This window comes from Lampetra fluviatilis, chromosome 48 (genome assembly GCF_964198595.1).
Source record: "Lampetra fluviatilis chromosome 48, kcLamFluv1.1, whole genome shotgun sequence".
Lineage (NCBI taxonomy): Eukaryota > Metazoa > Chordata > Hyperoartia > Petromyzontiformes > Petromyzontidae > Lampetra > Lampetra fluviatilis.
The window spans coordinates 3,253,547-3,277,454 of NC_136322.1; the positions used below are offsets into that span (position 1 = coordinate 3,253,547).

At 56.3% G+C, this 23,908-nt stretch overlaps 3 protein-coding genes across 3 annotated transcripts; all 3 read right to left on the minus strand.

The window, feature by feature from the left end:
* Nucleotides 1-18,705: 18,705 nt before the first annotated feature.
* On the minus strand, nucleotides 18,706-19,143 carry LOC144948156 (histone H2A). Its single transcript, XM_078877585.1, has one exon. It carries the CDS (start codon nucleotides 19,084-19,086, stop codon nucleotides 18,706-18,708), a length of 381 nt encoding a protein of 126 aa, XP_078733711.1. The 5' UTR covers nucleotides 19,087-19,143.
* An 837-nt stretch (nucleotides 19,144-19,980) lies between these two features.
* Nucleotides 19,981-20,391, minus strand: LOC144948011 (histone H3). Its single transcript, XM_078877439.1, has one exon. The coding sequence runs from the start codon at nucleotides 20,389-20,391 to the stop codon at nucleotides 19,981-19,983; it is 411 nt and encodes a 136-aa protein (XP_078733565.1).
* An 841-nt stretch (nucleotides 20,392-21,232) lies between these two features.
* Nucleotides 21,233-22,819, minus strand: LOC144948012 (histone H2B type 3-B-like). Its single transcript, XM_078877440.1, has 3 exons — nucleotides 22,513-22,819; nucleotides 22,012-22,018; nucleotides 21,233-21,653 (listed from the first exon to the last, which is right to left on the minus strand). Exons 1-3 carry the CDS (start codon nucleotides 22,817-22,819, stop codon nucleotides 21,233-21,235), a joined length of 735 nt encoding a protein of 244 aa, XP_078733566.1.
* Nucleotides 22,820-23,908: the final 1,089 nt, after the last annotated feature.

Genomic DNA, 23,908 nt, shown 5'->3' on the forward strand with positions numbered 1-23,908 from the left:
GTAGCAACATCGCCCCCTACTGCAAACACTTGGCAGGACCCTACAAAAACCTTTTGACTCAGTGGGGCTTTCCTGGCTTAACAAGTGTAATAATACATTATGTTTATATTATTTGGTTATTCGTTCCTACCAGCCCACCCCGCAGGGTCCTGTTTAATAAGGACACCGTCGTCGAGTTGCCCTCGTCCCAAATTGCTCGCAATTAAACGAATGCTCTGCTCATTCCAGATACCCTTTATGTCTAATTTAGGAACGGTATTTGAGCAGCATTCCAACATTGCCTCAATCATGGAACATGGTTTAGAATAAATTGGGATGCCTATTGGAAGAAAGAATCGTGTTTTTTAAAGAATAAAACTCGCTCTTTTTGAGCGGTCAGAAAAGGGATCAAATGAGCACATCAGCTCAGGGTTGTGGCCGGTGTTAGCTGATAGTAAGCAAAAAAGTACTGGTAAACGCTGGGGATGTCAACACTCGGTAAAGTATAATATTACTTGTCAAATAAGATGGTACAAATATGTGTAGTTAAATATTTTTTACATGGTTAATAACATCTTTCCAATGATTACTCATTCGTGTTACTTAGTGCAGTAAATACGTGTTACTTATTGCAGTAAAAACAACCCATCGGATGAACCATCCTGCGCTCCTAGAATATCAACTCTGTCGGTGCATTAAACGTAAGATTATATATTTTCTTTAAACATTCGACTGCAGAGTCACTTGAGTTGAATTTGAGTGGTGATGATTGTGCACCGTGCCTCGATCTTGTTCAAGGCGCGCGACCCTTCTGCAGTGCGTGAGCTACTCACCTCTTGCCACGTAAAATGTTAAACTTTCTATTTAATGTCGGTTAATTTTGAGTAATTTTCTTCAGTTTGTTGTCCATCTGAAAATCCATATATTTATTCATTTCAAAGTTCGATTAAAACGTCCAGTTAAAAGTTCGGTGACAAGGGACTGTTGACATGGCGCGCAGTCCTCACCATAGCGCGAGAGGAGGAATCGCGAGCGCGCGAGGCAAAACTTAAATAGAAAATATTTCGTTGGAATTAAATATGAGTAGTCTGTTGAAGCATCTTGTCTTGCAAAAAATTCGAGTGCGTTTAAAATAGTGTTCATCAGTAACACTTTTGAAAACCGACAATCGTCATAGCATGCCCTGACCGAACAATGTCTCCCAAATGTTGGTTGTTCACTTGTTTTGAATTATAATTTATATCGTGAGCATTGTCGTATATTGCATAAGTAACGTACATTAAAGAAGTGATCTTCGTGATAATGTATCAACTAGATGCATGTAAGTATGAACGTTACGGGAGTAATTGTGGGGGTCGCTAGCCCCCGAGATCCCTCCCTCGATAATACTAACGGCCGGACTAACATCATCAATCGCCCCCCCGCTGCTAAGCGAACCGCCGCTAGGCTCCTCACCCAGGGTGTGGGAGCCGTCACCCGAGGATTCCCCTCCACCGCGGGTCCGCGTAGCAGGCATGGATAACCACGCACGCGCACACCCACACACAGCTCTGCACGGCACTCACCCAACCCTGACCACTCACGTTAGGATCGCGCACCTGTGTTACACACGTCGTGAACGTGCGCGCACACACGCATACAGCTCCACACGCGATACCCACTCCTGCGCCGCTCTGCGCCGCGCTGGCCGCCCACGTTACGATCGCGCACCTTGGGCACGCCGATTACGCACGCCGAGAGCTTACGCAAGTAACGAGCGCACGCAAGCGGGGCACACGCCGACACGACGACTCGTCCCCTCCCCCACTCGCGCGTGCACGTCAACACAAATATCGTACAAGGACGATTCTCCTCTCACACGGCTGCGTAGTCACGCCAACACACCAAAAGTGCTCTCCCCGGGCGTTAACGCACACACCTCCGTACCCGCACAATCGTACAGAGACCACGGCCTTTATGCGTACAACGACCACACACTCGCGAATGCAGTGCACGCTAATACCACGTTCCAAAAACACCCAACAACACGGTTTTGTTACTACGCTCGAGATTTTATTAGCCCTTGCTAACCAACCGAGCCACCCGTGTGTGTGTGCGGGACAGCAAGGCGCTTCTAACCCACACTCTGGTGCCGTGTAGCCCTATTCTATGCTGCGCTCTCTGCTAAACCGCTTTCCTACTCGTCCTTACCCCGAACTAACCCTCTCCTACGGATCCTACCCTCCGCTCTGAGGTGTTGTAAGGCGCGCAACACGATACCGTCTGTAGTCCTTGGTGACCTTGCGGCGCTCAGATCGTCCTGCAGACAATCTAGCGGCTCGCCCGATGACTCCTTCGTCGCTGACCCCGTGTCCAAACTCCAGAAGAAGAGAGTTCCCTACTGCCCCTGCGTTTTCTTTTAAACTATTCACATCAAAGGCTAGGCGCCCCCGTCCCGACCGCCTTGGTCTCTCGACCAATCCTGAGCCTAGGATTTCCCGCTCTTTTGCGATCCCGCCGGCCTTTGAACTTTCGACCAATCAGTCGTCCCGGGTCCTGATCCCAGCTATCTGCCTTGCTGACCCGTGTTTGTGTTTGTATGCGTTTCTAACTGCGGGGCTCTCTGAGCTCGCCGTGGTCGTGCGATCTCAAATCCGCCCACGGCGCCGCAGTGTTACTTGGCCTGGGAAGGGTCCTGTCCAATTCCCTGGCCCTGAGAAACCGTGGGGTAACCCCCCTAGGGGGCCCTCGGGTGAAAACTCAGGGTAGGTGACCCGACCACGAGGCCCTACGTGGGTGCGGGTGCGTGTTTATGTGGGGGGGGTGATGGGGGGCAGTGCGGCGGTGGAAGCCGGGCGGCTCCCTGGCTCGGCCGAGCGGCCCCGTCGCTGTGGCACCACATAGCCCCCCGGGGTGCCAGTCCCCGTCCCGGGTTGACTGGAGCACCTCGCCTGGGTTGCCCCCACGAGGTATCGCCGCGGGGTCCGCGGGATTCGCCCGGCCCTTGTGGCTGGCCTCGGGGGTGGCGGCTCCGTCTCCTGGGGCTCCGGCGGTGGTCTCCTCCTCCATTCCAACGGCTCCCCTCGGTCTCCGGCACCTGCGGGCTGGGGGACAAACTCAGAGGCGGTGGGGTTTAAGGGTCGCCGTCCTCGTCGCCCCCGGCCCCGCCCGGGGCCCCTCGGAGCCCGGGGCTCCGTGGGGCCCATATACTGCGCGAGGCCCCCGGGCACGGGGGGTGGGGGGACCCCGGGGTTTCGGGGTACTTGGACGGCGGGGCTCCCCCCCTCGGGGGCCGCTCGCCACGGCTTCAGTCGGCGGATGTTGACCACCATCTCCCGGCCCCTCTCTCCTCCCTGAATCAGCACCGTCCATGGTGAGATCTGCCGTCTCACAATCCAGGGTCCTTGCCAGTAGGTGGTCAGCTTCCCCACCTGTCCGGCACCGACGCGGGGAGTGTACAGCCACACCTCGGAGCCCGCAGTGTAGAAGGGGGGCTCCATACGGGGTCGGGCGCCCTGCTCTTGCCGCTGGTGCGCGGCCTCTCCGTGCGGGTAGGCTCGGCCCCTGGCCTCTCGCAGGGTCTCCAGCAAGTGCTCCATGGGGTGGCTCCCTTCCTCCCGTTGCGGCGGAGGGACACCGAACAGCAGATCTGCGGGCAGGCGAGACTCGCGACCAAACATCATTAGGAACGGGGTCTGTCCTGTAGATGTGTGAACGGCGGTGGTGTAGGCGAACAGGGCATAGGGGAGGTGTTCGTCCCAGTCCTGTTGATTCGCGGCCGCCATGCGTTTAAGCTTCCCGGCCAGAGTCTGGTTCATCCTCTCTACCATCCCGTTCGCCTGGGGGTGATATGCCGTGGTTCGGTCCTTCTGGATCCCGAACTCTCGGCACAGCGCCTGGAATAGTTCGGCCTCGAATTCACTACCCTGGTCGGTAATGACTCGTTCGGGGATCCCGCACTTAAGTACGTAGTTTTCCACGAAGGCCCGGGCCACTACGAGGGCTGTTTTATCCGGGATAGCCACCGCCACGGGGTAGCGGGTGAAGTACTCCACCGCTACAAGAATATATCGGTTGCCCCGGTGGGATCGTGGAAAGGGCCCCTGCAGGTCGATTCCGACCAACTGATTCGTCCGACTGACTCGGAACGGCCTCAGGGGTACCTGGTACCTCGCCGGCTTTTGCCCACACTGCTGACAGGCCCGGCAGCCCTGCACCCAGGCGGCCACATCTTGCGCTAATTTAGGCCAGAGATACTGGCGACGCAGAGTCTCCCGGGTGCGCCGTTCCCCATCATGGCCCCCGAGCGGGTGGTCGTGTACCAGTCGTAGTAGTTGGGGCCGCACATGGGCGGGAACGCAGATGCACCCCGGCTGCCCAGCGTCGGCCAGTTCCCTCACCACCCCGTTTTCTACACACAACCGGGCATACAAACCGCTCCAGGGCCCTGGTAGTGCATCCTTCCTCTCTCGCAGTGCCGCCTCCACCGCCGCCAGATCCGGATCCCGCTGCTGGGTTTGTCGCAGCTGCTCGTCGTCCAAGCCCGGGAAGGCGCAGCCGACATCCTCTTGGATCCGCCCGGTTGGGGTGGGATGATCCGTCTGTCCCCGGGCTCCTTCTGCAGGGGTTCCTGCGGCGCACACTGCACTCTCTCTCGGGGGGGGGAGTTTAGTTTCCGCGCGCTCCTTGGGTTCTGCTGCCTGGCGGCAGCGTCCCCCCGTGAAGCACGGGCAGGCGTCTCCCTCCCTCGTCTCAGCGCGCACCGCGGGCCGTCTTGACAAGGCGTCCGCGTTCGCGTGTGTTCGCCCCGCTCGGTACTCGATCTGCAGGTTGTACTCCTGCAGCTGCGCCAGCCATCGAGCCATCTGCCCCCGCGGTTCCTTGAATGTAAGGAGGAACTGCAGTGCATAATGATCGGTGCGCACACGACATTTCCTGCCGTACAAGTACGGTCGGAACTGTTTACACGCGAAAATTACAGCATACAGTTCCTGACGGGTTACACAATAGTTCAGTTCGGCCCCGCTCAGGGTCCGACTGGCGTATGCGATGACCCGCTCCGTCCCACCTTGCACTTGCGACAGCACCGCGCCCAGCCCACTGCTGCAGGCGTCAGTGTCCAAAATAAAATCGGTGGTGAAATCTGGGAAAGCCAAGGTGGGGGTGTGGGTGAGGTGGTCTTTGAGTGTGGTGAAAGCCGTCTGGCAGGCCTCCGACCACTGATAGGGGTTCTTAGGGGAGGTGAGTTGGGTGAGGGGGCGTGCAATCTCACTGAATCCCTTTACAAATCGACGGTAATAAGTGGCGAGTCCCAAGAATGACCTGATCTCCGTCAGGTTCCTCGGCCGCGGCCAATCCACTACGGCACGCACCTTCTCGGGATCGGTGCTCACCCCTGCCTCGCTGACTCGGTGTCCGAGGTACCCCACCTCGCGTTGCGCAATGTAACACTTACGTGGCTTGAGCTTGAGATGGGCTGCTCGCAGTCGCTGGAATACTTCCCGCAGCCTGGACCAGTGTTCGGACAGCGACCTACTGAACACTATTACGTCGTCCAGGTAAATCAGGCACTGTTCCCACTGCAAGCCCCGCATCACCAACTCCATCAACCGCTGGAACGTCGCGGGCGCGTTAGTGAGTCCGAACGGCAACACTCGAAACTCAAACAGGCCCATCAGGGTGGTGAATGCTGTTTTTGGCCGATCCTCCTCCGTCATCTCCACCTGCCAGTAACCGGACGCCAGATCGAGGGTGGAAAAATACCGCGCTCCTGCGAGACTGTCGAAGGTGTCGTCGATGCGTGGGATGGGAAAAGCGTCGCCGAGGGTGACTGCGTTCAATTTTCGGTAATCAACGCAGAACCGAGTCGATCCGTCCTTTTTCGTTACCAGTACCACCGGGGCAGACCAAGGGCTCGCGGAGGGCTGGATTATGTTATCGCGTAGCATATCCGTGACTGCCTCTTTGATGTGGGTCCGTTCAGGCGCGCCCACTCGGTATGCGGGGAGTTTGATGGGTCGGGCTGCACCTGTGTCAATTTGGTGCTTGACCAGGTCGGTCCGTCCCACGTCCGAATCGTGCTCACTGAACACGTCGGCGTACTCCCGCAATAACCTGCGCAGCTGATCGGCCTCCCCCTTAGGTAAGGCTGCCCAAGGCACATGTAACGCATCCTGCAGGGGAACAATCTCGGCTCGGGGGGTCGGGCCGACCCGCCAGGCCAGATCCTGGCTGTCCTCGGGGCGGCCAGGGTCCTCCGCCCAGAGTGCGAACACCGAGTCGTTCGAGTGGCGAGCGTGCAGGGGGTGTACGGTGGCTACCGGGGTGCGTCGTCGTATCATTGCCGGGGTACTGTGTGGGTTAAACACACGTATAAACAGCCGGCCCCCATCTGCGTTTACCAGTGTGGCTGACCCTACCACCCCGTATCGCGATGCCAACTCCGGGTGAGGAGTCAGCATTACCTCGCCCGATGGTCGGTGGGTTGGGTCGGTGGAGAGGGTTGCCACTGGCACCAGCATCTCGGCGAGAGGCCCGATGGTGACGGCCGACACCAGCGTAGCGGCCATGGGTGTGAAGCGTGGGCGATTCGGCTCCTGTCCTAGGAACGGAATCCGCTCCCCGCTGCCCTCCACCGTAGCGCATCGTTGCCGGGGCTGTACGTTAAGTCCCAACTTTTCCAGGAGGTCCGTTCCTGCAATGCACTCGTGGCACAACACACTCGAAACGTAGAATTCCTGTGTGCACACCTGGTTTCCTAGACGGACCTCGAGGGAGACCTTCCCCAGCAACCCCATCCCGGCTCCGCTTGCCGTGTGCAGCGCGCGATCCGGGGCCTGCAGGCAGCCCACGTCCACCCCGAGCATGCTGCAGTGCGCGGCGCTCATGAGAGAGGCCACGGCGCCCGTGTCCAGCAGGATCCGGGTGCGCTGCCCGTTCACCTGGCCTTCCACCAGCGACGTGGCTCCCGTTATCCCTGCCACCAGCTCCCGCAGCCAATCGCCCGAGGTCCCTGCGCCCTTGGGTGTTGTCGTTGTAACCTGTTTATGGATCACTCGCTCACCATTATTATTACAGCTGGTTTGGGTCGGGTCTACGTCGATTTCATCCCCCGGTGGTCCCCTCTCTAGGGGGGGCTTAGTGTTTGACCTATGCATCGGCCTCGCACGGGCGAGCTGAGGGCAGTCCCTCATGAGATGCCCTCGACGGTCGCACACATAACACGTCCTGGGAGGAGTGGCGGCTCTGTGGCGAACTTTCTGCCCACTCCCTCCTCCCCCCGTGCGCTGTTGCTCATACTCTGCTTCTAGTCGGGCTATCCTTCCAGTTAGCCCTCCTACCGTGGAGTCTAGGTCCCCCATTTCGGATCGGATGGTCTCAACGGAGGATTGCAGTTGGGTCATATTTTTATTCGTTTCCTCGCGTACCTGGGTTACTTGGCCGGAGACATCCTTTATACCCGTTTGTATACCGGCAACCCATCCCGGGGTTGTCTCGCGGGACACTGGAGGCTCTCTTTCCCGGCCCCTTACCGTCCTCGCGAGCTCCTGTTCCTCCTCCTCGTCTTCCGAGAGCAGGCTCGCAATGGCGCGCTCTCGTCCCAGCCCCCGGAGCTGCGCGCGTTCGCTGTGAATTCTTTCACACTTACGTGCGCGCTCGACAAGGGTGTTAAAGGGAAGACGTGGGCAGCTCATGTCTGGCTGCCACCACGCCGTGCGAGACAGGTACCGCTGGATTTTCTCGGCGGCCAGTTCCTCAATAACATCAGTTGCGTACCCCGGGCGTGCGATCTTTGTTAACTCGCGCACATCCTCGGCGTAATCACGAAGATCCTCGCCAGGTTGACGACGGCGCGCCTCTAAGGCCGATTTTGCTTCCTCCTCGTCACGCGTGCCAAAACGCTGATCGAGTCGGCGCATCAACTCCTCTAGCTGTGTCTGTGCACTCGCGGGTAACGCTTCTACAAAATCGGCTGCCCGTCCATCAAGATTCATATTAAGTTGACGTACTGCCTGCGCGTCCGTCCATCCATTAATTTCCTTGGCCCCTAAGAGATTGCGGGCGAATGCCTTCCACGAAGGGGCCCCCCGGCCGGTAAATATCAGTCTTATTTTAGCGTGAGGTAACGCGGGGGTCCGTACCGCTTCCGACACCAATTTGTGGGGGTCGCTAGCCCCCGAGATCCCTCCCTCGATAATACTAACGGCCGGACTAACATCATCAATCGCCCCCCCGCTGCTAAGCGAACCGCCGCTAGGCTCCTCACCCAGGGTGTGGGAGCCGTCACCCGAGGATTCCCCTCCACCGCGGGTCCGCGTAGCAGGCATGGATAACCACGCACGCGCACACCCACACACAGCTCTGCACGGCACTCACCCAACCCTGACCACTCACGTTAGGATCGCGCACCTGTGTTACACACGTCGTGAACGTGCGCGCACACACGCATACAGCTCCACACGCGATACCCACTCCTGCGCCGCTCTGCGCCGCGCTGGCCGCCCACGTTACGATCGCGCACCTTGGGCACGCCGATTACGCACGCCGAGAGCTTACGCAAGTAACGAGCGCACGCAAGCGGGGCACACGCCGACACGACGACTCGTCCCCTCCCCCACTCGCGCGTGCACGTCAACACAAATATCGTACAAGGACGATTCTCCTCTCACACGGCTGCGTAGTCACGCCAACACACCAAAAGTGCTCTCCCCGGGCGTTAACGCACACACCTCCGTACCCGCACAATCGTACAGAGACCACGGCCTTTATGCGTACAACGACCACACACTCGCGAATGCAGTGCACGCTAATACCACGTTCCAAAAACACCCAACAACACGGTTTTGTTACTACGCTCGAGATTTTATTAGCCCTTGCTAACCAACCGAGCCACCCGTGTGTGTGTGCGGGACAGCAAGGCGCTTCTAACCCACACTCTGGTGCCGTGTAGCCCTATTCTATGCTGCGCTCTCTGCTAAACCGCTTTCCTACTCGTCCTTACCCCGAACTAACCCTCTCCTACGGATCCTACCCTCCGCTCTGAGGTGTTGTAAGGCGCGCAACACGATACCGTCTGTAGTCCTTGGTGACCTTGCGGCGCTCAGATCGTCCTGCAGACAATCTAGCGGCTCGCCCGATGACTCCTTCGTCGCTGACCCCGTGTCCAAACTCCAGAAGAAGAGAGTTCCCTACTGCCCCTGCGTTTTCTTTTAAACTATTCACATCAAAGGCTAGGCGCCCCCGTCCCGACCGCCTTGGTCTCTCGACCAATCCTGAGCCTAGGATTTCCCGCTCTTTTGCGATCCCGCCGGCCTTTGAACTTTCGACCAATCAGTCGTCCCGGGTCCTGATCCCAGCTATCTGCCTTGCTGACCCGTGTTTGTGTTTGTATGCGTTTCTAACTGCGGGGCTCTCTGAGCTCGCCGTGGTCGTGCGATCTCAAATCCGCCCACGGCGCCGCAGTGTTACTTGGCCTGGGAAGGGTCCTGTCCAATTCCCTGGCCCTGAGAAACCGTGGGGTAACCCCCCTAGGGGGCCCTCGGGTGAAAACTCAGGGTAGGTGACCCGACCACGAGGCCCTACGTGGGTGCGGGTGCGTGTTTATGTGGGGGGGGTGATGGGGGGCAGTGCGGCGGTGGAAGCCGGGCGGCTCCCTGGCTCGGCCGAGCGGCCCCGTCGCTGTGGCACCACATAATCGAGCCCAAAGGCAGGCGTGATAAACACAGTGAGTATGGTGGCAACTGTGGTGCCACAGCGACGGGGCCGCTCGGCCGAGCCAGGGAGCCGCCCGGCTTCCACCGCCGCACTGCCCCCCATCACCCCCCCCACATAAACACGCACCCGCACCCACGTAGGGCCTCGTGGTCGGGTCACCTACCCTGAGTTTTCACCCGAGGGCCCCCTAGGGGGGTTACCCCACGGTTTCTCAGGGCCAGGGAATTGGACAGGACCCTTCCCAGGCCAAGTAACACTGCGGCGCCGTGGGCGGATTTGAGATCGCACGACCACGGCGAGCTCAGAGAGCCCCGCAGTTAGAAACGCATACAAACACAAACACGGGTCAGCAAGGCAGATAGCTGGGATCAGGACCCGGGACGACTGATTGGTCGAAAGTTCAAAGGCCGGCGGGATCGCAAAAGAGCGGGAAATCCTAGGCTCAGGATTGGTCGAGAGACCAAGGCGGTCGGGACGGGGGCGCCTAGCCTTTGATGTGAATAGTTTAAAAGAAAACGCAGGGGCAGTAGGGAACTCTCTTCTTCTGGAGTTTGGACACGGGGTCAGCGACGAAGGAGTCATCGGGCGAGCCGCTAGATTGTCTGCAGGACGATCTGAGCGCCGCAAGGTCACCAAGGACTACAGACGGTATCGTGTTGCGCGCCTTACAACACCTCAGAGCGGAGGGTAGGATCCGTAGGAGAGGGTTAGTTCGGGGTAAGGACGAGTAGGAAAGCGGTTTAGCAGAGAGCGCAGCATAGAATAGGGCTACACGGCACCAGAGTGTGGGTTAGAAGCGCCTTGCTGTCCCGCACACACACACGGGTGGCTCGGTTGGTTAGCAAGGGCTAATAAAATCTCGAGCGTAGTAACAAAACCGTGTTGTTGGGTGTTTTTGGAACGTGGTATTAGCGTGCACTGCATTCGCGAGTGTGTGGTCGTTGTACGCATAAAGGCCGTGGTCTCTGTACGATTGTGCGGGTACGGAGGTGTGTGCGTTAACGCCCGGGGAGAGCACTTTTGGTGTGTTGGCGTGACTACGCAGCCGTGTGAGAGGAGAATCGTCCTTGTACGATATTTGTGTTGACGTGCACGCGCGAGTGGGGGAGGGGACGAGTCGTCGTGTCGGCGTGTGCCCCGCTTGCGTGCGCTCGTTACTTGCGTAAGCTCTCGGCGTGCGTAATCGGCGTGCCCAAGGTGCGCGATCGTAACGTGGGCGGCCAGCGCGGCGCAGAGCGGCGCAGGAGTGGGTATCGCGTGTGGAGCTGTATGCGTGTGTGCGCGCACGTTCACGACGTGTGTAACACAGGTGCGCGATCCTAACGTGAGTGGTCAGGGTTGGGTGAGTGCCGTGCAGAGCTGTGTGTGGGTGTGCGCGTGCGTGGTTATCCATGCCTGCTACGCGGACCCGCGGTGGAGGGGAATCCTCGGGTGACGGCTCCCACACCCTGGGTGAGGAGCCTAGCGGCGGTTCGCTTAGCAGCGGGGGGGCGATTGATGATGTTAGTCCGGCCGTTAGTATTATCGAGGGAGGGATCTCGGGGGCTAGCGACCCCCACAAATTGGTGTCGGAAGCGGTACGGACCCCCGCGTTACCTCACGCTAAAATAAGACTGATATTTACCGGCCGGGGGGCCCCTTCGTGGAAGGCATTCGCCCGCAATCTCTTAGGGGCCAAGGAAATTAATGGATGGACGGACGCGCAGGCAGTACGTCAACTTAATATGAATCTTGATGGACGGGCAGCCGATTTTGTAGAAGCGTTACCCGCGAGTGCACAGACACAGCTAGAGGAGTTGATGCGCCGACTCGATCAGCGTTTTGGCACGCGTGACGAGGAGGAAGCAAAATCGGCCTTAGAGGCGCGCCGTCGTCAACCTGGCGAGGATCTTCGTGATTACGCCGAGGATGTGCGCGAGTTAACAAAGATCGCACGCCCGGGGTACGCAACTGATGTTATTGAGGAACTGGCCGCCGAGAAAATCCAGCGGTACCTGTCTCGCACGGCGTGGTGGCAGCCAGACATGAGCTGCCCACGTCTTCCCTTTAACACCCTTGTCGAGCGCGCACGTAAGTGTGAAAGAATTCACAGCGAACGCGCGCAGCTCCGGGGGCTGGGACGAGAGCGCGCCATTGCGAGCCTGCTCTCGGAAGACGAGGAGGAGGAACAGGAGCTCGCGAGGACGGTAAGGGGCCGGGAAAGAGAGCCTCCAGTGTCCCGCGAGACAACCCCGGGATGGGTTGCCGGTATACAAACGGGTATAAAGGATGTCTCCGGCCAAGTAACCCAGGTACGCGAGGAAACGAATAAAAATATGACCCAACTGCAATCCTCCGTTGAGACCATCCGATCCGAAATGGGGGACCTAGACTCCACGGTAGGAGGGCTAACTGGAAGGATAGCCCGACTAGAAGCAGAGTATGAGCAACAGCGCACGGGGGGAGGAGGGAGTGGGCAGAAAGTTCGCCACAGAGCCGCCACTCCTCCCAGGACGTGTTATGTGTGCGACCGTCGAGGGCATCTCATGAGGGACTGCCCTCAGCTCGCCCGTGCGAGGCCGATGCATAGGTCAAACACTAAGCCCCCCCTAGAGAGGGGACCACCGGGGGATGAAATCGACGTAGACCCGACCCAAACCAGCTGTAATAATAATGGTGAGCGAGTGATCCATAAACAGGTTACAACGACAACACCCAAGGGCGCAGGGACCTCGGGCGATTGGCTGCGGGAGCTGGTGGCAGGGATAACGGGAGCCACGTCGCTGGTGGAAGGCCAGGTGAACGGGCAGCGCACCCGGATCCTGCTGGACACGGGCGCCGTGGCCTCTCTCATGAGCGCCGCGCACTGCAGCATGCTCGGGGTGGACGTGGGCTGCCTGCAGGCCCCGGATCGCGCGCTGCACACGGCAAGCGGAGCCGGGATGGGGTTGCTGGGGAAGGTCTCCCTCGAGGTCCGTCTAGGAAACCAGGTGTGCACACAGGAATTCTACGTTTCGAGTGTGTTGTGCCACGAGTGCATTGCAGGAACGGACCTCCTGGAAAAGTTGGGACTTAACGTACAGCCCCGGCAACGATGCGCTACGGTGGAGGGCAGCGGGGAGCGGATTCCGTTCCTAGGACAGGAGCCGAATCGCCCACGCTTCACACCCATGGCCGCTACACTGGTGTCGGCCGTCACCATCGGGCCTCTCGCCGAGATGCTGGTGCCAGTGGCAACCCTCTCCACCGACCCAACCCACCGACCATCGGGCGAGGTAATGCTGACTCCTCACCCGGAGTTGGCATCGCGATACGGGGTGGTAGGGTCAGCCACACTGGTAAACGCAGATGGGGGCCGGCTGTTTATACGTGTGTTTAACCCACACAGAACCCCGGCAATGATACGACGACGCACCCCGGTAGCCACCGTACACCCCCTGCACGCTCGCCACTCGAACGACTCGGTGTTCGCACTCTGGGCGGAGGACCCTGGCCGCCCCGAGGACAGCCAGGATCTGGCCTGGCGGGTCGGCCCGACCCCCCGAGCCGAGATTGTTCCCCTGCAGGATGCGTACCGAGCGGGGCGAACACACGCGAACGCGGACGCCTTGTCAAGACGGCCCGCGGTGCGCGCTGAGACGAGGGAGGGAGACGCCTGCCCGTGCTTCACGGGGGGACGCTGCCGCCAGGCAGCAGAACCCAAGGAGCGCGCGGAAACTAAACTCCCCCCCCCGAGAGAGAGTGCAGTGTGCGCCGCAGGAACCCCTGCAGAAGGAGCCCGGGGACAGACGGATCATCCCACCCCAACCGGGCGGATCCAAGAGGATGTCGGCTGCGCCTTCCCGGGCTTGGACGACGAGCAGCTGCGACAAACCCAGCAGCGGGATCCGGATCTGGCGGCGGTGGAGGCGGCACTGCGAGAGAGGAAGGATGCACTACCAGGGCCCTGGAGCGGTTTGTATGCCCGGTTGTGTGTAGAAAACGGGGTGGTGAGGGAACTGGCCGACGCTGGGCAGCCGGGGTGCATCTGCGTTCCCGCCCATGTGCGGCCCCAACTACTACGACTGGTACACGACCACCCGCTCGGGGGCCATGATGGGGAACGGCGCACCCGGGAGACTCTGCGTCGCCAGTATCTCTGGCCTAAATTAGCGCAAGATGTGGCCGCCTGGGTGCAGGGCTGCCGGGCCTGTCAGCAGTGTGGGCAAAAGCCGGCGAGGTACCAGGTACCCCTGAGGCCGTTCCGAGTCAGTCGGACGAATCAGTTGGTCGGAATCGACCTGCAGGGGCCCTTTCCACGATCCCACCGGGGCAACCGATATATTCTTGTAGCGGTGGAGTACTTCACCCGCTACCCCGTGGCGGTGGCTATCCCGGATAAAACAGCCCTCGTAGTGGCCCGGGCCTTCGTGGAAAACTACGTACTTAAGTGCGGGATCCCCGAACGAGTCATTACCGACCAGGGTAGTGAATTCGAGGCCGAACTATTCCAGGCACTGTGCCGAGAGTTCGGGATCCAGAAGGACCGAACCACGGCATATCACCCCCAGGCGAACGGGATGGTAGAGAGGATGAACCAGACTCTGGCCGGGAAGCTTAAACGCATGGCGGCCGCGAATCAACAGGACTGGGACGAACACCTCCCCTATGCCCTGTTCGCCTACACCACCGCCGTTCACACATCTACAGGACAGACCCCGTTCCTAATGATGTTTGGTCGCGAGTCTCGCCTGCCCGCAGATCTGCTGTTCGGTGTCCCTCCGCCGCAACGGGAGGAAGGGAGCCACCCCATGGAGCACTTGCTGGAGACCCTGCGAGAGGCCAGGGGCCGAGCCTACCCGCACGGAGAGGCCGCGCACCAGCGGCAAGAGCAGGGCGCCCGACCCCGTATGGAGCCCCCCTTCTACACTGCGGGCTCCGAGGTGTGGCTGTACACTCCCCGCGTCGGTGCCGGACAGGTGGGGAAGCTGACCACCTACTGGCGAGGACCCTGGATTGTGAGACGGCAGATCTCACCATGGACGGTGCTGATTCAGGGAGGAGAGAGGGGCCGGGAGATGGTGGTCAACATCCGCCGACTGAAGCCGTGGCGAGCGGCCCCCGAGGGGGGGAGCCCCGCCGTCCAAGTACCCCGAAACCCCGGGGTCCCCCCACCCCCCGTGCCCGGGGGCCTCGCGCAGTATATGGGCCCCACGGAGCCCCGGGCTCCGAGGGGCCCCGGGCGGGGCCGGGGGCGACGAGGACGGCGACCCTTAAACCCCACCGCCTCTGAGTTTGTCCCCCAGCCCGCAGGTGCCGGAGACCGAGGGGAGCCGTTGGAATGGAGGAGGAGACCACCGCCGGAGCCCCAGGAGACGGAGCCGCCACCCCCGAGGCCAGCCACAAGGGCCGGGCGAATCCCGCGGACCCCGCGGCGATACCTCGTGGGGGCAACCCAGGCGAGGTGCTCCAGTCAACCCGGGACGGGGACTGGCACCCCGGGGGGCTATGTGGTGCCACAGCGACGGGGCCGCTCGGCCGAGCCAGGGAGCCGCCCGGCTTCCACCGCCGCACTGCCCCCCATCACCCCCCCCACATAAACACGCACCCGCACCCACGTAGGGCCTCGTGGTCGGGTCACCTACCCTGAGTTTTCACCCGAGGGCCCCCTAGGGGGGTTACCCCACGGTTTCTCAGGGCCAGGGAATTGGACAGGACCCTTCCCAGGCCAAGTAACACTGCGGCGCCGTGGGCGGATTTGAGATCGCACGACCACGGCGAGCTCAGAGAGCCCCGCAGTTAGAAACGCATACAAACACAAACACGGGTCAGCAAGGCAGATAGCTGGGATCAGGACCCGGGACGACTGATTGGTCGAAAGTTCAAAGGCCGGCGGGATCGCAAAAGAGCGGGAAATCCTAGGCTCAGGATTGGTCGAGAGACCAAGGCGGTCGGGACGGGGGCACCTAGCCTTTGATGTGAATAGTTTAAAAGAAAACGCAGGGGCAGTAGGGAACTCTCTTCTTCTGGAGTTTGGACACGGGGTCAGCGACGAAGGAGTCATCGGGCGAGCCGCTAGATTGTCTGCAGGACGATCTGAGCGCCGCAAGGTCACCAAGGACTACAGACGGTATCGTGTTGCGCGCCTTACAACACCTCAGAGCGGAGGGTAGGATCCGTAGGAGAGGGTTAGTTCGGGGTAAGGACGAGTAGGAAAGCGGTTTAGCAGAGAGCGCAGCATAGAATAGGGCTACACGGCACCAGAGTGTGGGTTAGAAGCGCCTTGCTGTCCCGCACACACACACGGGTGGCTCGGTTGGTTAGCAAGGGCTAATAAAATCTCGAGCGTAGTAACAAAACCGTGTTGTTGGGTGTTTTTGGAACGTGGTATTAGCGTGCACTGCATTCGCGAGTGTGTGGTCGTTGTACGCATAAAGGCCGTGGTCTCTGTACGATTGTGCGGGTACGGAGGTGTGTGCGTTAACGCCCGGGGAGAGCACTTTTGGTGTGTTGGCGTGACTACGCAGCCGTGTGAGAGGAGAATCGTCCTTGTACGATATTTGTGTTGACGTGCACGCGCGAGTGGGGGAGGGGACGAGTCGTCGTGTCGGCGTGTGCCCCGCTTGCGTGCGCTCGTTACTTGCGTAAGCTCTCGGCGTGCGTAATCGGCGTGCCCAAGGTGCGCGATCGTAACGTGGGCGGCCAGCGCGGCGCAGAGCGGCGCAGGAGTGGGTATCGCGTGTGGAGCTGTATGCGTGTGTGCGCGCACGTTCACGACGTGTGTAACACAGGTGCGCGATCCTAACGTGAGTGGTCAGGGTTGGGTGAGTGCCGTGCAGAGCTGTGTGTGGGTGTGCGCGTGCGTGGTTATCCATGCCTGCTACGCGGACCCGCGGTGGAGGGGAATCCTCGGGTGACGGCTCCCACACCCTGGGTGAGGAGCCTAGCGGCGGTTCGCTTAGCAGCGGGGGGGCGATTGATGATGTTAGTCCGGCCGTTAGTATTATCGAGGGAGGGATCTCGGGGGCTAGCGACCCCCACAATTACTCCCGTAACGTTCATACTTACATGCATCTAGTTGATACATTATCACGAAGATCACTTCTTTAATGTACGTTACTTATGCAATATACGACAATGCTCACGATATAAATTATAATTCAAAACAAGTGAACAACCAACATTTGGGAGACATTGTTCGGTCAGGGCATGCTATGACGATTGTCGGTTTTCAAAAGTGTTACTGATGAACACTATTTTAAACGCACTCGAATTTTTTGCAAGACAAGATGCTTCAACAGACTACTCATATTTAATTCCAACGAAATATTTTCTATTTAAGTTTTGCCTCGCGCGCTCGCGATTCCTCCTCTCGCGCTATGGTGAGGACTGCGCGCCATGTCAACAGTCCCTTGTCACCGAACTTTTAACTGGACGTTTTAATCGAACTTTGAAATGAATAAATATATGGATTTTCAGATGGACAACAAACTGAAGAAAATTACTCAAAATTAACCGACATTAAATAGAAAGTTTAACATTTTACGTGGCAAGAGGTGAGTAGCTCACGCACTGCAGAAGGGTCGCGCGCCTTGAACAAGATCGAGGCACGGTGCACAATCATCACCACTCAAATTCAACTCAAGTGACTCTGCAGTCGAATGTTTAAAGAAAATATATAATCTTACGTTTAATGCACCGACAGAGTTGATATTCTAGGAGCGCAGGATGGTTCATCCGATGGGTTGTTTTTACTGCAATAAGTAACACGTATTTACTGCACTAAGTAACACGAATGAGTAATCATTGGAAAGATGTTATTAACCATGTAAAAAATATTTAACTACACATATTTGTACCATCTTATTTGACAAGTAATATTATACTTTACCGAGTGTTGACATCCCCAGCGTTTACCAGTACTTTTTTGCTTACTATCAGCTAACACCGGCCACAACCCTGAGCTGATGTGCTCATTTGATCCCTTTTCTGACCGCTCAAAAAGAGCGAGTTTTATTCTTTAAAAAAACACGATTCTTTCTTCCAATAGGCATCCCAATTTATTCTAAACCATGTTCCATGATTGAGGCAATGTTGGAATGCTGCTCAAATACCGTTCCTAAATTAGACATAAAGGGTATCTGGAATGAGCAGAGCATTCGTTTAATTGCGAGCAATTTGGGACGAGGGCAACTCGACGACGGTGTCCTTATTAAACAGGACCCTGCGGGGTGGGCTGGTAGGAACGAATAACCAAATAATATAAACATAATGTATTATTACACTTGTTAAGCCAGGAAAGCCCCACTGAGTCAAAAGGTTTTTGTAGGGTCCTGCCAAGTGTTTGCAGTAGGGGGCGATGTTGCTACACCTAATCGGACGATACGAAGGGAGAGATTGAGGCCTAGTTCTAGGCTTTAGGCCTAGCTGTATGCTTTAGGGCGCTGTGAGTTAATTTTTAATTTAAATGATTTAATGATTCATGTAAAAGCTTTAAATTTAAATGTTTCTATTTAAAAACATGAGGGAATGTAACATTGTTAAACATAACTCCCTTTCACACACGCGGGGGTACGACACGAATGGAGAGTTTCAGGCCTAGTTCTAGGCTTTAGGCCTAGCTGTAGGCTTTAGGGCGCTGTGAGTTTTTTTTTAATTTCAAAGTTTTAATTAAAAGCTATCTCAGGGAATTATTAGGGCGCTGTTAGTTGTTTTATTTAATTTCAAAGTTTTAATTAAAAGCTATCTCAGGGAATTATTAGGGAATGTTACACGTGTTTAGCCAGGAAAGCCTCATTAATTTAAATGTTTTAATTAAAAGCTGAGGGAATTATAAGGGAATGTTACACTTGTTTAGCCAGGATAGCGTCAGATTCAAGGTTTTCGTAGGGTCATGCCAAATGTTTGCAGTAGGGGGCGATGTTGACGGACGGACACATTAATCTATTGGTGGTCTGGTCCACTTCGTTCCTACCAGTATAACAAAACTCCTGTGTACGACTGTCCGAGCTCTTTGCAAGTAAGTGGGTGGCTCTGAAAAGAGCCGTTGTTGTGGTGGTAGAGGCGGCGGCGCGTTCACTTCTTTGCCTGAGAGGTCTTCTTGGGCAGCAGCACGGCCTGGATGTTGGGCAGCACACCGCCCTGGGCGATAGTCACGCCGCCCATGAGCTTGTTGAGCTCCTCGTCGTTTCGCACGGCGAGCTGCAGGTGTCGGGGGATGATCCTCGTCTTCTTGTTGTCGCGGGCGGCATTGCCAGCCAGCTCGAGGATCTCGGCAGAAAGGTACTCGAGCACGGCGGCCAGGTAGACGGGTGCTCCAGCGCCGACCCGCTGGGCGTAATTGCCCTTGCGGAGCAGCCTGTGAACGCGACCCACGGGGAACTGCAGGCCGGCGCGGGAAGAGCGGGACTTTGCCTTGGCGCGAGACTTGCCACCGGTCTTGCCGCGTCCAGACATTGTTAAGCGACCTAGGATGCAAAAAGCACTGGAGACAAAGTACGAACGATTTGTGACGTTAACACGCACCACCGGAGCGGCTTTTATAGCGGAGACGAGGATCGTAGAGCGCGCCGCTGCTGATTGGCTCCTCTCGGTCGAGTCCCGCCCTCTCCTTGAGCCACCAATGAAAAGCCGGGACGCGAGGATTCGATGTTGACTTTAATTATTTGTATCCATATATATTTTAATGCGGGCACGCATCTTATGAATGAAACAATGCGATACACGTACTTAATAGGTTCAAGTTTTAAGCATGATAGAGTTAATTAATGGGCACGTGCTGGCAAGTCAAACTTATAAGCGGATTCCGCAAATATCAATGTATTATTGATTATAATAATCATTTTGAGGGACCGCATTGGTTATAAGAAATCATTGTGATAGCCTTGAGCTCGTGATTGATCGCCCACGTGCCTATACGGTGTATATATATTTTCCTTTAACCGCCTGTTCGGGCAATGCCTAAAAATATATGTGCGTGAATAATTCAGTCTCTTAGTTTGCAAAATGTGAACTTCTTATCAGCTCGGGCTTGAAACAACATAAACCAATATCTTTGGGTTTAATAGTTAATATATTTCACCAAAATAACCCTTTTGTTGAACATTATGTAAGCATGGTTTCACAACGCTTATATACGACACCAACGTGTGATGTTGAAAAATATGAGCGGCGGGGTATAGAAAATGAACTTCATTGTCGCTTACGCCTGACGACTCGTGAGAGCAGTGACCAGCAAACGAAGGTTTCCGGCACCCGAACTTTGAAGAACACACATGGAAGCGTTTTCATGAGTAAGTGGTGGCTCTGAAAAGAGCCTTTGTGTTGTGCTTTGAGGGCCGAGCTGGGCGTTCAAGCGCGCTCGCCACGAATGCGGCGGGCGAGCTGAATGTCCTTGGGCATGATGGTGACGCGCTTGGCGTGGATGGCGCACAGGTTGGTGTCCTCGAAGAGCGCGACAAGGTACGCTTCGCTGGCCTCCTGCAGAGCCATGACAGCGGAGCTCTGGAAGCGCAGGTCGGTCTTGAAGTCCTGCGCGATCTCCCTGACGAGGCGCTGGAAGGGCAGTTTGCGGATGAGCAGCTCGGTGGACTTCTGGTAGCGGCGGATCTCGCGCAGAGCGACGGTGCCGGGCCTGTAGCGGTGAGGCTTCTTGACGCCGCCCGTGGCCGGAGCGCTCTTTCGGGCCGCCTTGGTGGCGAGTTGCTTGCGGGGGGCCTTGCCGCCCGTGGACTTGCGAGCCGTCTGCTTGGTGCGAGCCATGGCTTGGTGAGGGCAAAGATTCTCACAGGCGGGGAGAAGGCGGCTTATGTAGCCCAGAGCGCGCGCTCACTGGTCAGCGGAGTCGTGACGTGCGAAGAAGGGGAGCGTGCTGATTGGTTGGCAGCGTGCAATGATCTCGAGTCGTCAACTCTTCTTAATCAACAAAATGTTCACAGTTTGGATCATTTCAGAATGCCGCATCACGATGCAGTAGTACCGTTTGAGCGCCGTCGATGTCTTTAACGGATGTTCTTTTCTCAAGCAAACACCTTTCCGAAAACAACTTTACAGTGCTCTGCATGATCTAAATAAAGTGTGAAGAAACTGCACTTCATTGGAAACAGTAATACGTAAAAATGTCGGAAAGAGGTGATCACAGGAATAGATATATATTCTCTTGGCATTGAGATGATGATCAATTATACTGCACGAGTCATCCATGCTAGGCGCTTACTTTTACATATATGTACACGTGCAAAATGTTAGTTCCTGCCCGAAAATACAACCACGAATTAAATATATTGCATTGCAAGGTTTTGGCGCCAAATATCCAATGTAATATCTGAATGGGCTGCAGATGAAATCAATGGACAATCAAGTCCAAGAAATGCCTGCTGGTGAATATGATGTGCCATGAATATTGTTATCGCTTTTATTCACGTGGAAACATGTTAAAATGCGTTCGATCTCTCCACTTCACTCAATGAGCGAACAATGTCCCCGCGTGAACCGGGACTTTGTTGGAAGTTTCGTTTTGTACTCCTGCTAGGACTGGTACAAGCAGGTTCGGAGAGGTGGGTGGCTCTGAAAAGAGCCTTTGTAATTAATGGGAGTCGAGGCTTCACTTGGAGCTTGTGTACTTGGTGACGGCCTTGGTGCCCTCCGACACGGCGTGCTTGGCCAGCTCGCCGGGGAGCAGCAGTCGCACTGCGGTCTGGATCTCCCGAGAAGTGATGGTGGAGCGCTTGTTGTAGTGCGCCAGGCGGGACGCCTCGGAAGCGATGCGCTCGAAGATGTCGTTGACGAACGAGTTCATGATGCTCATTGCCTTGGACGAGATGCCGGTATCGGGGTGCACCTGCTTCATCACCTTGTAGATGTAAATGGCGTAGCTCTCCTTCCTGCGGTGGCGTCGCTTCTTGCCATCCTTGCGCGTAGCCTTGGTCACAGCCTTCTTGGAGCCCTTCTTGGGAGCAGGAACCTTGGCCGGCCCAGCGCTCTTTGATGCGGGAGGATCGGGCATGTCGACGCGTTGTAGGCAGCTTCAGGTCAGAACAGACGGGAAGCGAATGTGGATGTCGGTCGGGCGATGAGCTCCTTTTATAGGAGGCGAGATGCAAATCAGAGGATCGTAGTGCGCGGCGCTGCTGAGTGGCTCTTTTAGTACCATCCCTCTCCATCAGCCTCCAATGAGAAACGCGGACGCGATGCTCACTTTAATATCGTTTTTACTGCAAAAAGGACTTGTGAATATAACACAATGTAATGTCCAAACATGTATATTAGTGAATTGCAGCCATGGCCATTGCCTTTGTTTTAATAAGGATGACTGGAAAACCCAATACAGTATATTGTGTTTTGAGCGTGGGTTTTTTTGTTTCTTACGAGGGATTGTTTCACCACTCGTCTAATACGGCGCACGGGCGTTTTAAGAACGCAATTTGGAAAAATACAAGCGCTCGGTGGAGAAAAATAACTTCGCTGTTGTGCTGTACAGGTGGAGATTAGCATTCCGGCACGCTACGTCAATTAGGACGAGTGTGCTGTAAGATTGTGGCGCCAAATGCTCCACGTAATATCGGAATCGGCTGCAGCTGGAAATAATTAACGCAAAAATACCAGAAATGGGTACTGTATTAACGCGTTCAAGAATTACGCCTTGTTAAATGTGACGTGTCGTGAATATCATGATTTCTTTCATTCATGTGGAAGCAGATGAAGATTCGCCAACTCAACAAGCAAACGTCCACCACGCTCACGAGGAATTGGCGCGCAACAACCCAGGACATGTGCTCCATTTAAAAAGTGTTTGGCAACACTGGCGCAAGCAGTTTCGAAGAGGTGGGTGGCTCTGAAAAGAGCCTTTGGGTTGGCTTAGTGTGCGAGAGATGGGCGCTCAGCCTCCGAAGCCGTAGAGAGTGCGGCCCTGGCGCTTGAGCGCGTAGACCACGTCCATGGCGGTGACGGTCTTGCGCTTGGCGTGCTCCGTGTAGGTGACGGCGTCGCGGATGACGTTCTCAAGGAAGACCTTCAGGACGCCGCGGGTCTCCTCGTAGATGAGGCCCGAGATGCGCTTCACACCGCCGCGGCGAGCGAGGCGGCGGATGGCGGGCTTGGTGATGCCCTGGATGTTGTCGCGCAGCACCTTGCGATGGCGTTTTGCGCCTCCCTTGCCGAGCCCCTTACCGCCTTTACCGCGTCCAGACATTCCGACTACTTCTGACAAAGCTCGCGAGAGACTGCGCGCTCAGCTTGCAGCAGCAGCCGCCTTTATACCCGAAGCGTGGTGACGTCACCGACCACCCCTGCCCTCCGCGATGGCTCCGCCTTAAACCTTAGACCTTTAACCTCTGTGACGAAGAAAACCCTCCACTGTCGTCAATAACACTTCCTTGACATGTATAATATGCGACGTTTTGGGCAATGACCCTTCTTCGAAGCACTCTGTAATGATATTGGCACACCCGCAGCGAACGCGAGAGGAACGCGATCTGTTGCAAGATTGCACGTGGAGTGAATAATCGGTGTAAGGTCTTGTTTTCAAGTGAACAAGATGAACTAACTTTATAATCGTGTGAAGCTAAACGGCTTCCAACACAATAGTTGAGTGAACGTCACCAACTAGTTCTCCCAAAGTAAGAAAGACATTGCAAACAATGCGATATTTACGTATAGAAATTAATTTTAATAGAGAAGTTTAGATGGTGCACCGCAATGTTTACAAAACAAAGTGAAAAGGCGAGAACGAGCGAATGAAGGCAAATTGAGTAAAGCTGTCTGGAATCAATACCTTTTTAGACTAAATTCCATATTTGGCACCAGTAACATGATGACGGAATGAAGAGGTGCAACACATAATTCGGACGTCGCTGAGATTACTCTGCACTCCGTTCGAGTGAGGGAGCTGCCACCCGCCTCGCCTGTGTTTGTGATCCCTGCTTTCGGGCTCGATTACTCCCATCACATCAATGCTTAAAACACATCGAGTGGGTAAAATGTTATAGTTAATTTGGCGAATGTACGTAACTTATCCAATCTACACAAATCCTCACGATTGAACTGCACCAAGCGTCGAGCTCCTTGATCAGGGCCGAGGCAAGGCGAGCAACCATCGCCACGCCGTAAATGGGTTTGACTTACAGAATATGGCACGCATTCAACAGCAACGTAATACACTGTCATGTGTTACCGATGAACTAATGGAAGCGCAGCAGCATCTGGTTCACTTTTTTAACTAAGTGGGTGGCTCTGAAAAGAGCCGTTGAGGTGGAGTGAATCGAGCGTCGTCCGATCGGAT

Bases quoted from the DNA above. Each gene is read 5' to 3' on its own strand.
- LOC144948156 (XM_078877585.1), bottom strand. From the start codon at position 19,086: ATGTCTGGACGCGGCAAGACCGGTGGCAAGTCTCGCGCCAAGGCAAAG.
- LOC144948011 (XM_078877439.1), bottom strand. From the start codon at position 20,391: ATGGCTCGCACCAAGCAGACGGCTCGCAAGTCCACGGGCGGCAAGGCC.
- LOC144948012 (XM_078877440.1), bottom strand. From the start codon at position 22,819: ATGTCTGGACGCGGTAAAGGCGGTAAGGGGCTCGGCAAGGGAGGCGCA.